Below are 12,673 nucleotides of genomic sequence, written 5' to 3'. Positions count from 1 at the left end.
ACACTGCCTGTTTGTGTGTCCAGTCTGAGAGCAGGCGGCATTTTTTCTCGGAAGGAAACTTACAAAAAAATAACAAAAGTGGGATTTCGACATTTCCCTCGCTGCGGTCGGGGGGTAAACCGCGCGTGGGCTGCTGGCGCTGGGATGGCTGCTTTCCAACCGTCTGCAGTCACGTGAGCGCTCGGTTTTAGCCAATTCAGTTTGGTCTCTGTGCGCCGCCTCCTCTCCTCTCTCCTGCAGGGTATGATTTAAATGTTCTCAGGAGGTAAATACAGCTTCAGAGACACAGAGACCAACCGTGCAAAGGAACGTTGTTTTTCTCTTGAGCTTTGGTTCTCGAAACGTGGACCGAACTTTCACTTTTCTCCTGCTTTAGCTTTTTTTACATTTTAATTACAGCGACTTTTCTACATCACATGAAGGTGAAACATGCAGCTCCAGAGTCGCTTCTGTGCAGCCTGCAGGACTTCATGCACACAATATATACAATATATATTACTGCACTTGTTTTATATAGCTAGCTATATATATATATATATATATATATATATATATATATATATATGTATACAATATATATATATATATCAGGGTTCTTACGTCATGGAAAACCTGGAAAAGTCATGGAATTTTAAAATGGTTATTTTCAGGCCTGGAAAAGTCCTTGAAAAAACTAAAATCCCCAAAGTTTAGTAAAAGTCATGTAAATGTGTTATATTCATGTGTTCATGTAAATGTGTTATATTCATGTGTTCATGACGTTCATTTACGCTGAGTTTGAAATAATGAATATGCTTTTAAAAGAAAGACTCAAAATATAAGCAGGCATACACACAGGCATCTATATAAATGTTTATTCTTTTAATCAAACTATTGTCTCATTCATTTGAGTCATTTAAGGTTTACTGTATGCTTTGTATTCTCATTGTTAGTTTAAATACTACATTTTCGGTCATGGAATACATTAAATGTTTGGTCATGGAAATTTGGTTTAAAGTCATGGAAATCCATTGGTCAGAATGTATGAACCCTGACACACACACACACACACACACACACACGTACAGAGAGTGTATATATATATATATATATATATATATATATATATATATATATATATAAATCCACTCAGGTGGAGAGGCTGCTTATCGTCCTGTTGAGTAGAAGGAGAGGAGGAGCGTGTGAAGGGCTGTTGATGGATGGGTGAACATCCTGGACGCCCGGAGGCGTTGTAGCCGAGCTCTTCATCACGTAGACGCTCCTCTGAGTGACAGCGAGGAATGCGTACTGAGTGATGGATGGAGGGCGGGGAGGCGAAATGAAAGAGAGAGTGATAGAAAAGGAAAACTGAAGAGAGAGGAGGAGGGAGAGCGGTGAAAAGGAGAAGCGGTAAAGAGGCGTTTAGTTGTGAGTTGTGTCATAATCGTGTTATCTTTCATTTCATTATATTTTATGGACGATTAAACAACGCAGGCTTCTTGACTCTGTGTGGAACGTACTACTCTAGAAAGACCGTCTGTTCTCCTGACCAGTTAGTCTCCACCTGACCAGTTAGTCTCCTCCTGACTAGTTAGTCTCCTCTTGACCAGTTAGTCTCCACCTGACCAGTTAGTCTCCCCCTGACCAGTTAGTCTCCCCCTGACCAGTTAGTCTCCTCTTGACCAGTTAGTCTCCCCCTGACCAGTTAGTCTCCTCTTGACCAGTTAGTCTCCCCCTGACCAGTTAGTCTCCTCCTGACCAGTTAGTCTCCTCTTGACCAGTTAGTCTCCCCATGACCAGTTAGTCTCCCCCTGACCAGTTAGTCTCCTCTTGACCAGTTAGTCTCCTCTTGACCAGTTAGTCTCCCCCTGACCAGTTAGTCTCCTCTTGACCAGTTAGTCTCCCCCTGACCAGTTAGTCTCCCCATGACCAGTTAGTCTCCCCCTGACCAGTTAGTCTCCTCTTGACCAGTTAGTCTCCTCCTGACCAGTTAGTCTCCCCCTGACCAGTTAGTCTCCCCATGACCAGTTAGTCTCCTCTTGACCAGTTAGTCTCCCCTGACCAGTTAGTCTCCTCTTGACCAGTTAGTCTCCCCCTGACCAGTTAGTCTCCTCCTGACCAGTTAGTCTCCCCCTGACCAGTTAGTCTTCACCTGACCAGTTAGTCTCCCCATGACCAGTTAGTCTCCTCTTGACCAGTTAGTGTCCTCCTGACCAGTTAGTCTCCCCCTGACCAGTTAGTCTCCTCTTGACAAGTTAGTCTCCTCCTGACCAGTTAGTCTCCCCCTGACCAGTTAGTCTCCTCCTGACCAGTTAGTCTCCCCCTGACCAGTTAGTCTTCACCTGACCAGTTAGTCTCCCCATGACCAGTTAGTCTCCTCTTGACCAGTTAGTCTCCCCCTGACCAGTTAGTCTCCTCTTGACCAGTTAGTCTTCCCATGACCAGTTAGTCTCCTCTTGACCAGTTAGTCTCCCCCTGACCAGTTAGTCTCCTCTTGACCAGTTAGTCTCCAGCGACGAGGAGTGAGTCATGTAGCAAAAAAGCATGTTGAAGTTAGCAATGTAGCTAGCTAACTAGCATGCCGCTAAAGTAGCAACATTTTACTTTAATGTTGTCAGCGTAAAGGAAAGCACATGGCTATTGCCTAATAGGTGACAACTTATTTCAGATGATTTTCTGTGTTGCATGAAAGCATGTTGGAGTTAGCAAGGTAGCTAGCTAACTAGCCTCATAGTAAAAGTAAAGTAGTAAACTTTAAAGTTGTCAGAGTCTAGGAAAGCACATTGCTGTCGCTACTAGTTTAGCTTTGTGACGACTAGCAAGGTTAGCAGAAGGCTAAGCTAAACTAAAAGCATGTTTTCTCCCCGTTCCGGAAACAATTCTCCAACATTTTCGACGTATATCTTTAGCCGACGACTTATTTGATTGTACATTTTCATATTTTCTATTATTGTCACACACCAATCACCAAGCCTGATCCCTTGTATGTGTAAACATACTTGGCAAGAAACTGTTTCTGATTAGAAATGTATAACAGGAAACAGTTTAACTTGAACTACTCAGTAGGCGTCCTTAATGGACACCCTGCAGCCAATCGGAATGGAGTATTCACAGAGGACTATAAATCAAAATGTCTGCAACGGGCTGTTCTGCAGGAAGGAGACAGTGGAACAGCACCGTGTCTAAAGCCGGAGCTTCATCTGTGATCTCCAACTGGTTGGTTCTCTGAGAGATGAGCCGAACGTTCGATGCCGTTTGCTTATGTAAGCGTAACTGTCACCCCAGGTTACAGACAGAAGAGCGGCACATTACCCATAATGCAAGTCGACCGCGGCCTCAGGACTTCCATCATTAGCACATATCTGAGCAGAGGAGATCAAACCTGGAGGTTAATAAGTGTTACCAGAGAGCAAATGCAACATTAAGGGATTAGCTGGGCTGACTCCGTCATGTAACAGCTCTCATCCCCGTCATCCGGCAGGTGGACGGTTTGTCTCTCAGGTTTTAATCCAAAATGTGGTTCTCAAATGCGGCGCTGGGTCTTTATGACAAAGAACATCCCATTGCTCTGAAACGACCTGTTTCATCCATGAACCAACTGGTTCTTCTATTATACAAGTTGGTTTAAAATAATCTCCTGGTTTCAGATTACTGCATTTGTTTTAGAACATAATGATTTGATGACGGTGTAGCCGGGTTGTGTGTGCTTTTAATCCAGGAACACTGAGTCACACACACGCATGTGGACGCCATGCAGACGACATCTGGCCACACACACACGCACACACACACACACACACACACACAGACACACACACTGTGGGTTTGTATCAAGTGTCTAAGCAACGGCAAGAAGAAGAAGCACCTCGTTTATAAACCCAATTTACAGACGGACTTTAGTGGGAACTTTCCGCGAGTCTGTTGTGTGTTCAGTCTGTTGTGTGTTCAGTCCGTTGTGTGTTCAGTCCATTGTGTGTTCAGTCCGTTGTGTGTTCAGTCCGTTGTGTGTTCAGTCTGTTGTGTGTTCAGTCTGTTGTGTGTTCAGTCTGTTGTGTGTTCAGTCCGTTGTGTGTTCAGTCTGTTGTGTGTTCAGTCTGTTGTGTGTTCAGTCTGTTGTGTGTTCAGTCCGTTGTGTGTTCAGTCCGTTGTGTGTTCAGTCCGTTGTGTGTTCAGTCCGTTGTGTGTTCAGTCAGTTGTGTGTTCAGTCCGTTGTGTGTTCAGTCAGTTGTGTGTTCAGTCCGTTGTGTGTTCAGTCAGTTGTGTGTTCAGTCCATTGTGTGTTCAGTCTGTTGTGTGTTCAGTCCGTTGTGTGTTCAGTCCGTTGTGTGTTCAGTCCGTTGTGTGTTCAGTCCGTTGTGTGTTCAGTCAGTTGTGTGTTCAGTCCGTTGTGTGTTCAGTCAGTTGTGTGTTCAGTCCATTGTGTGTTCAGTCTGTTGTGTGTTCAGTCCGTTGTGTGTTCAGTCTATTGTGTGTTCAGTCCGTTGTGTGTTCAGTCAGTTGTGTGTTCAGTCCATTGTGTGTTCAGTCTGTTGTGTGTTCAGTCCGTTGTGTGTTCAGTCTGTTGTGTGTTCAGTCTGTTGTGTGTTCAGTCCGTTGTGTGTTCAGTCTGTTGTGTGTTCAGTCCGTTATGTGTTCAGTCCATTGTGTGTTCAGTCAGTTGTGTGTTCAGTCCATTGTGTGTTCAGTCCGTTGTGTGTTCAGTCTGTTGTGTGTTCAGTCTGTTGTGTGTTCAGTCCGTTGTGTGTTCAGTCTGTTGTGTGTTCAGTCCGTTATGTGTTCAGTCCATTGTGTGTTCAGTCCATTGTGTGTTCAGTCAGTTGTGTGTTCAGTCCATTGTGTGTTCAGTCAGTTGTGTGTTCAGTCCATTGTGTGTTCAGTCAGTTGTGTGTTCAGTCAGTTGTGTGTTCAGTCCATTGTGTGTTCAGTCAGTTGTGTGTTCAGTCAGTTGTGTGTTCAGTCCATTGTGTGTTCAGTCAGTTGTGTGTTCAGTCCGTTGTGTGTTCAGTCAGTTGTGTGTTCAGTCCGTTGTGTGTTCAGTCCGTTGTGTGTTCAGTCCGTTGTGTGTTCAGTCCGTTGTGTGTTCAGTCAGTTGTGTATTCAGTCCGTTGTGTGTTCAGTCAGTTGTGTGTTCAGTCCATTGTGTGTTCAGTCTGTTGTGTGTTCAGTCCATTGTGTGTTCAGTCCGTTGTGTGTTCAGTCAGTTGTGTGTTCAGTCCATTGTGTGTTCAGTCTGTTGTGTGTTCAGTCCGTTGTGTGTTCAGTCTGTTGTGTGTTCAGTCTGTTGTGTGTTCAGTCCGTTGTGTGTTCAGTCTGTTGTGTGTTCAGTCCGTTATGTGTTCAGTCCATTGTGTGTTCAGTCAGTTGTGTGTTCAGTCCATTGTGTGTTCAGTCCGTTGTGTGTTCAGTCTGTTGTGTGTTCAGTCCGTTGTGTGTTCAGTCCGTTGTGTGTTCAGTCCGTTGTGTGTTCAGTCCGTTGTGTGTTCAGTCTGTTGTGTGTTCAGTCCGTTATGTGTTCAGTCCATTGTGTGTTCAGTCCATTGTGTGTTCAGTCAGTTGTGTGTTCAGTCCATTGTGTGTTCAGTCAGTTGTGTGTTCAGTCCATTGTGTGTTCAGTCAGTTGTGTGTTCAGTCAGTTGTGTGTTCAGTCCATTGTGTGTTCAGTCAGTTGTGTGTTCAGTCAGTTGTGTGTTCAGTCCATTGTGTGTTCAGTCCATTGTGTGTTCAGTCAGTTGTGTGTTCAGTCAGTTGTGTGTTCAGTCCATTGTGTGTTCAGTCCGTTGTGTGTTCAGTCCGTTGTGTGTTCAGTCCGTTGTGTGTTCAGTCAGTTGTGTGTTCAGTCCATTGTGTGTTCAGTCTGTTGTGTGTTCAGTCCGTTGTGTGTTCAGTCTGTTGTGTGTTCAGTCTGTTGTGTGTTCAGTCCGTTGTGTGTTCAGTCTGTTGTGTGTTCAGTCCGTTATGTGTTCAGTCCATTGTGTGTTCAGTCAGTTGTGTGTTCAGTCCATTGTGTGTTCAGTCCGTTGTGTGTTCAGTCTGTTGTGTGTTCAGTCTGTTGTGTGTTCAGTCCGTTGTGTGTTCAGTCTGTTGTGTGTTCAGTCCGTTATGTGTTCAGTCCATTGTGTGTTCAGTCCATTGTGTGTTCAGTCAGTTGTGTGTTCAGTCCATTGTGTGTTCAGTCAGTTGTGTGTTCAGTCCATTGTGTGTTCAGTCAGTTGTGTGTTCAGTCAGTTGTGTGTTCAGTCCATTGTGTGTTCAGTCAGTTGTGTGTTCAGTCAGTTGTGTGTTCAGTCCATTGTGTGTTCAGTCAGTTGTGTGTTCAGTCCGTTGTGTGTTCAGTCAGTTGTGTGTTCAGTCCGTTGTGTGTTCAGTCCGTTGTGTGTTCAGTCCGTTGTGTGTTCAGTCCGTTGTGTGTTCAGTCAGTTGTGTGTTCAGTCCGTTGTGTGTTCAGTCAGTTGTGTGTTCAGTCCATTGTGTGTTCAGTCTGTTGTGTGTTCAGTCCATTGTGTGTTCAGTCCGTTGTGTGTTCAGTCAGTTGTGTGTTCAGTCCATTGTGTGTTCAGTCTGTTGTGTGTTCAGTCCGTTGTGTGTTCAGTCTGTTGTGTGTTCAGTCTGTTGTGTGTTCAGTCCGTTGTGTGTTCAGTCTGTTGTGTGTTCAGTCCGTTATGTGTTCAGTCCATTGTGTGTTCAGTCAGTTGTGTGTTCAGTCCATTGTGTGTTCAGTCCGTTGTGTGTTCAGTCTGTTGTGTGTTCAGTCCGTTGTGTGTTCAGTCCGTTGTGTGTTCAGTCCGTTGTGTGTTCAGTCCGTTGTGTGTTCAGTCTGTTGTGTGTTCAGTCCGTTATGTGTTCAGTCCATTGTGTGTTCAGTCCATTGTGTGTTCAGTCAGTTGTGTGTTCAGTCCATTGTGTGTTCAGTCAGTTGTGTGTTCAGTCCATTGTGTGTTCAGTCAGTTGTGTGTTCAGTCAGTTGTGTGTTCAGTCCATTGTGTGTTCAGTCAGTTGTGTGTTCAGTCAGTTGTGTGTTCAGTCCATTGTGTGTTCAGTCCATTGTGTGTTCAGTCAGTTGTGTGTTCAGTCAGTTGTGTGTTCAGTCCATTGTGTGTTCAGTCCATTGTGTGTTCAGTCCGTTGTGTGTTCAGTCAGTTGTGTGTTCAGTCAGTTGTGTGTTCAGTCAGTTGTGTGTTCAGTCCATTGTGTGTTCAGTCCGTTGTGTGTTCAGTCAGTTGTGTGTTCAGTCCGTTGTGTGTTCAGTCCGTTGTGTGTGAGTTTAAAAGGCTTTCACATGATTCATCACATGATTCTAAACAACACCATTATTTAAACGATCTCCTCCGGCCACAACAACTGTGAACCGATGACAAGGAAGTGGTCAGCGGCTCTAACCCCGGCGGCCTCTCTTCCTCCTGCAGGTGTGTGAGCTGGTTCGCCTCCTCATCGAGAAGTGCGGCGCCGTCCTGGGAGAGGACGTCCCGTCGCTGTTCAGGAGCTTCAGCCAGAAGAGCAGCAGCAGCGACCACGGGTCAGGTGAGAGGAGGAGCCTCACTAACGATGGAGGCCGGGGCGCTGGTTCCCACCAATGTGTCCACGTGTGGAGGAGAAAGAGTTGAGTCAGTGACATCAGAGGAAAACCCCCAACAATTAAATTAAAAAAGACGCACAATGAGGACAAGTTGGAAATGTCGTATTGAACATACAAAACTGTGTGTGTTTTAGTTTTCTTTTAGTCATACATGCAATGAAAGTGCAGAACTGAAAGATGTTCACAACGTCTTCCTGCGACCTTCAAACTAAACAACAACTTGAAAACCTTAAATCACAAATGGAAAATGGCCGACCTCCTGCTGGGTCTAGATCAGAAGGTAGGTAAGTATTGCGCTACCTACTGGCATGGAAGAGTATTTCCTCACTAGGACAGACACTATATTGCAGCTCAGACGCTCAACAGTGGAACATTATTTGCAGCAACTAAATAATATTTTTGAAATTGGTTGAAAATCACTGATGTAGATCGTGGCCCCAAGAGACTTTTATTTGAAGTCTACATGTGAAACGTGTGCGTATGAAATGCCGTGCAACTTGTGCTGAAACGTACTGCAACGGCTGCTTCGTAATAAAAAAAGGTCAAGGTCAAGGTCAAAGTGTGTCCTTAACTTGGTGTCTTCTGAAAACGCTTCAGTGTGTTCCACCTCAAGAATATTGCAACAAAGTGGCTTCAGAGCAACGCGCTCATAGGGGGCGGGACCAAAAGGCCTCGGCTCCTTCACGCCCGCCGATTGGGGTCACATGAGGTCAGCAGAGGTCACCAGAGGTCAACGGCAGCTGCTGATTATCTGAACCTCCTCCTTCATAAATACTTCTGACCTTCACCTCTGCTGCTATAAATAAGCAGCAGAGGTGAAGGAGCGCACGGCGGGACGACGCTGTGTTCTCTGTGTCCTCTGTCCTCTGTCCTCTCTATCCTCTGTCCTCTGTCCTCTCTATCCTCTGTCCTCTGTCCTCTCTATCCTCTGTCCTCTGTCCTCTCTATCCTCTGTCCTCTTTCCTCTCTATCCTCTGTCCTCTTTCCTCTCTATCCTCTGTGTCCTCTGTCCTCTCTATCCTCTGTCCTCTGTCCTCTCTATCCTCTGTCCTCTGTCCTCTCTATCCTCTGTCCTCTTTCCTCTCTATCCTCTGTGTCCTCTGTCCTCTCTATCCTCTGTCCTCTTTCCTCTCTATCCTCTGTGTCCTGTGTCCTCGGTCCTCTGTGTCCTCTGTGTCCTCTCTGTCCTGTGTCCTCTGTCCTCATTTATAAACTCTCTCACTTCGTTGAGCTGTTTCAGGAGCGAGAACCAGAACATTTTCTTTTTCCCTGGTTGTGTAAATAAATGTTTGGTCAGTTGATAATTTTGGAGCCAGTAGGCGGAAATTGCCAGATGCTCGCTGACGAGCGGCCATCTTTAATGTGAGGACTTTACAGGAAACATAACGTGAAGTCAGACTGGAAGGAAATACTTTGTGTCTTTAGTTTGCAGAATGATTGTGTTTTGGGATTGAATTCTCTTGATCTAAATTTGACGATTCCACTTTTATTTCTCCTCCTCCTCCTCCTCCTCCTCCTCTTCCTCTTCCTCTTCCTCCTCCTCCTCAGACGTGTCGTCCTTCCAGATGAACGACTCGTCCTACGACAGTCTGGAGAACGAGCTGAACGACGACCCCGAGTCTCCGTTCCAGGAGCCGCCGCCGCTGCGGGACAAAGACAAGCCGGACAGCCGCAGCCGCGACTCCGTCATCACGCTGAGCGACTGCGACCCCGACGCCGACGCCGACCTCCTGCTGCAGCTCCCGGCGCCGGCCCGGCCCCGCAGGTTCAACCCCCGCCAGGCCAACGGGCCGCAGCAGGGGCCCCGCAGGCTGAGGAGGAGCTCGGAGCCCGCCTTGGCTCTGGCGAGCGCCGCTCCGGTCCGCGCCGACGGCCGCCACCCGCCGCCGAGGAAGGCGAGCTACGACGCCGCCATGGAGGGCGGCGGCGGGAGGCGGGGCGAGGACGAGGGGTTCCTGGAGCGGGGGGTGAGCGGGCTGCAGCTGAAGGAGGAGGAGGAGGACGGGTGCGAGAGGGGAGGAGCCAAAGTCCTGAACAGCGGGCGGAGGAAGTCGAAGCACGCCCCGCCGCCGCCGCTGCGCCTCGACGCCAGCTGTTCCAGCTTGTCGTCGCCGGCCACCTCGCCGACAGGCTCCTCCCTCAGCTCTTTAGACTCCGCCTTCTCGCAGTACTCCACCGACTACGCCGCCAACGGGGCGATCCCATTGGCGGAGCTCTCGCCTCTCTTCCCCGGACGGCCCCAGGTGTCGCCCGGGGACTCCCCGCCTCAGCGGGAAGCCCCGCCCCTCTGCGCCGGCCAAACCCCGCCACACCAACACGGCCTCCACCCGAACACGTGGCTCAAGAAGGACCGCCGCCTGTCTCTGAGGCAGCCGGATAGCGGGCCCTCGGAGGAGGAGCGCCCGAGCGGGCCCGGCGACGCCCACCGGGACGCCGCGGGCGCGAACCCCAACTGCCGCCGGAGATCCAGCAGCCCTCCGTCCTACCAGCAGGCTCTGCAGCAGCTGCAGCGCGGCCGCTCACCGTTCTACCGCGGCGCCGAGAAGCCCCTCACCATCCGAGAGCTGAGGCAGCTCCACGACCAGACCTGCGTCCGCAGACCCCCGGTCCCGGACCCCCGGACGGGAAGCGAGGTCGCGCAGCGTCCGGCGTGCGCCGCTCAGCCGCCGCAGGGCGTTTTCTTCGGACAGAGCGCCACCACTCTGGTGCTCCAGAGGCAGAAGTCTCACTCTCTCACTCCGTCCGGGGAGCGACCCAGAGGGAGCCAGACTCTCCCCCGCCGGGCGTCCGAACCCGCCGAGCTCCCCGCGGACGCCCCCCGCTCCGGCAGCCTCACCCTGGACCGGCCCCGCGCCTCCAGAGGTCGGCCCCGGGACGACGGCGGCCTGCGGGTGTCCGAAGTGGAGCCGCCGCGCTTCTGCCTGTCTCCCTCCGCCACCCGGGCCGTGCGGGACTACTTCTCCTCCCAGGGGCCCGAGGACGCGGGCGCCTGCCTGCGGAGGAGCCAGGAGGTGGCGCTGGCCCTCGTGCAGGGGAAGAGGGAGTGGCAGAGCCGGCGCTGCAGCGACCCGCGGGCGGACGACTTCGACCAGCTGTTTTTTGCTGAGGAGTCGTACGTGTGAATGTGACGGACCTCGATGTCCCCGTAAACACCGTCCTCCTCCAGCTCATGTGAAGGTGTTCCTGTTTTCTGTCGCGTGGCGTCCAAGGTTTTAGATTTAAAAAGGTACACACGGACTTCCTGTTTCCACAATATACCTCCTTCCATTCATTACGAGTCCTCAGAATATTGTGACAGACGTTTAGATGATTTGTTATTATATTTTAATGTCCTTCATGTATTTGACAGCCCTGCAAGTCGGGATCCTCGAATAATTATTTACCGAGTGGTGAAGATGGATCCTCAAACAAACATTAAAGCTGCTGGTGAAACGGGTCAAAATATGGTTCCTCTGAGAAATATTTTTCTCAGGCAAAATGAAGGAAGAGGAGTTTTTTCATGAGTAAAAAAAAGAAAATGAACGATGAAGTCTTTTATTTTATTTTCTGGAAGCGTTTTTAAAATCTAAATGACACATTTTTGTGAAACAAAACATTTTATTTAAAAAGAAATTGACATCAAATATGCATTTGACTTTGTTACATCTATTTTTTCATGTGCAGAAACAGAAACTCACAATTCTCAAGAACACAAACGTTAAGACTATAAATGAACGCTCTTAGCTCCTCCCACTCCCACGGCCACGACGAGCCGGAGGAGGACACCTGTACATATTCAACAAAAACACCTTTTTATGACGTCTGCAAAGTGAAACGTTTTCTCCCGCAAGAAAGTGAAGCGTTGAGTCGGTGAATCAATGGAGCCGGTGTTTATTCAGCCGAGGTTCCAGACACAGTGTCGTCCTCTGTAGCTCCGGTTTACTACTGGAGAGGAGGAGGAAGAGGAGGAAGAGGAGAAACCATCCGTGTGTGTGTGTGTGTGTGTGTGTGTGTGTGTGCATAGAAGAAAAGTCACAACCAGAGCAGGAATGTGAGAAAAGAGTTGCCATTGAGGGAGAAATCTCCTTTTATTCCGGCGAGTAAAGCACTTCATTATATTCTCAACAAGAAACCCTTTCAAACTCACAGGAATGACAAGGACACTGTGTGTGTGTGTGTGTGTGTGTGTGTGTGTGTGTGTGTGTGTGTGTGTGTGTGTATGTGTTTCTGAGGCGACGCTTAAACAATAAATGACCTTATTTCACTGTTTGTTAATTTACTGAATAAAGTGTGTAAATACATCCGTGTAGATAATATATTCCGAGCACAACATGTTCACGAGTATTAAAAGTGTTATTATGAACGTTTCCACACCGCACACACACTGCGATGAGGTCGTTGTCGTGTTAAGCGTTTCCATTTTACAACTTTAAAAATATCCTTTTTGTTCCGTATTATTAATATTTTAACTGGTATCTCCATTACGGTGAATTGTGTGTATAGTTCTGCATATTTATGATACAGAAATATATGAATATATATAAATATATTACCTTGTTACGTTGGTATGTCTGTGTTGTGTGAGAAAATCAAAGTGTATTTTTCTACATGCCAATTCTGCTGCTGCTGTCTCTATAGAAAGTATATTTGCTACGAAACGCACCGTTTGTATATTTGTGTACATTTGATGTTGAAAATGTCATTGATTTTAATAAATGTTGCTCTTGGGAAACGACCTTGAGATCAGACTGGATTTGTGTTTTTATAGTTTGAAAGAAACGTTTCTGCATGAAGAGGTTAAACATGTAGTTTTCTAATAAACTTCTATACAACCAGAGGAGTCGCCCCCTGGTGGTCAGTAGAGAGAATGCAGCTTTAACACATGAAGCATATACTTCTATACAACCAGAGGAGTCTCCCACTGATGGTCAGGAGAGAGAATGCAGCTTTAACACATGAAGCATAGACTTCTATACAACCAGAGGAGTCGCCCCCTGGTGGTCAGTAGAGAGAATGCAGCTTTAACACATGAAGCATATACTTCTATACAACCAGAGGAGTCTCCCACTGATGGTCAGGAGAGAGAATGCAGCTTTTACATATGAAGTGTAGACTTCTATACAACCAGAGGAGTCGCCCCCT

The 12,673-nt window shown here is 47.8% G+C and overlaps 1 protein-coding gene across 1 annotated transcript in view; it reads left to right on the top strand.

Moving 5' to 3' along the window:
• Positions 1–12,260, top strand: part of arhgap20 (Rho GTPase activating protein 20) — a gene marked incomplete at its 5' end in the record, with an annotated part of 64,065 nt that extends 51,805 nt beyond the window's left edge. The window contains 2 exons of the mRNA XM_079217850.1: positions 7,383–7,497; positions 9,101–12,260. Coding sequence (XP_079073976.1) covers positions 7,383–7,497; positions 9,101–10,674 — 1,689 coding nt within the window. The 3' untranslated portion in view covers positions 10,675–12,260. The remainder of the gene's footprint in view (positions 1–7,382; positions 7,498–9,100) is intronic.
• Positions 12,261–12,673: the final 413 nt, after the last annotated feature.

The sequence above is a fragment of the Taurulus bubalis genome, assembly GCF_910589615.1.
Source record: "Taurulus bubalis genome assembly, chromosome: 1".
Taxonomy (NCBI): domain Eukaryota; kingdom Metazoa; phylum Chordata; class Actinopteri; order Perciformes; family Cottidae; genus Taurulus; species Taurulus bubalis.
Note: the sequence above shows the minus strand (reverse complement) of the source record. Positions and strands in the feature narration are given on the sequence as shown.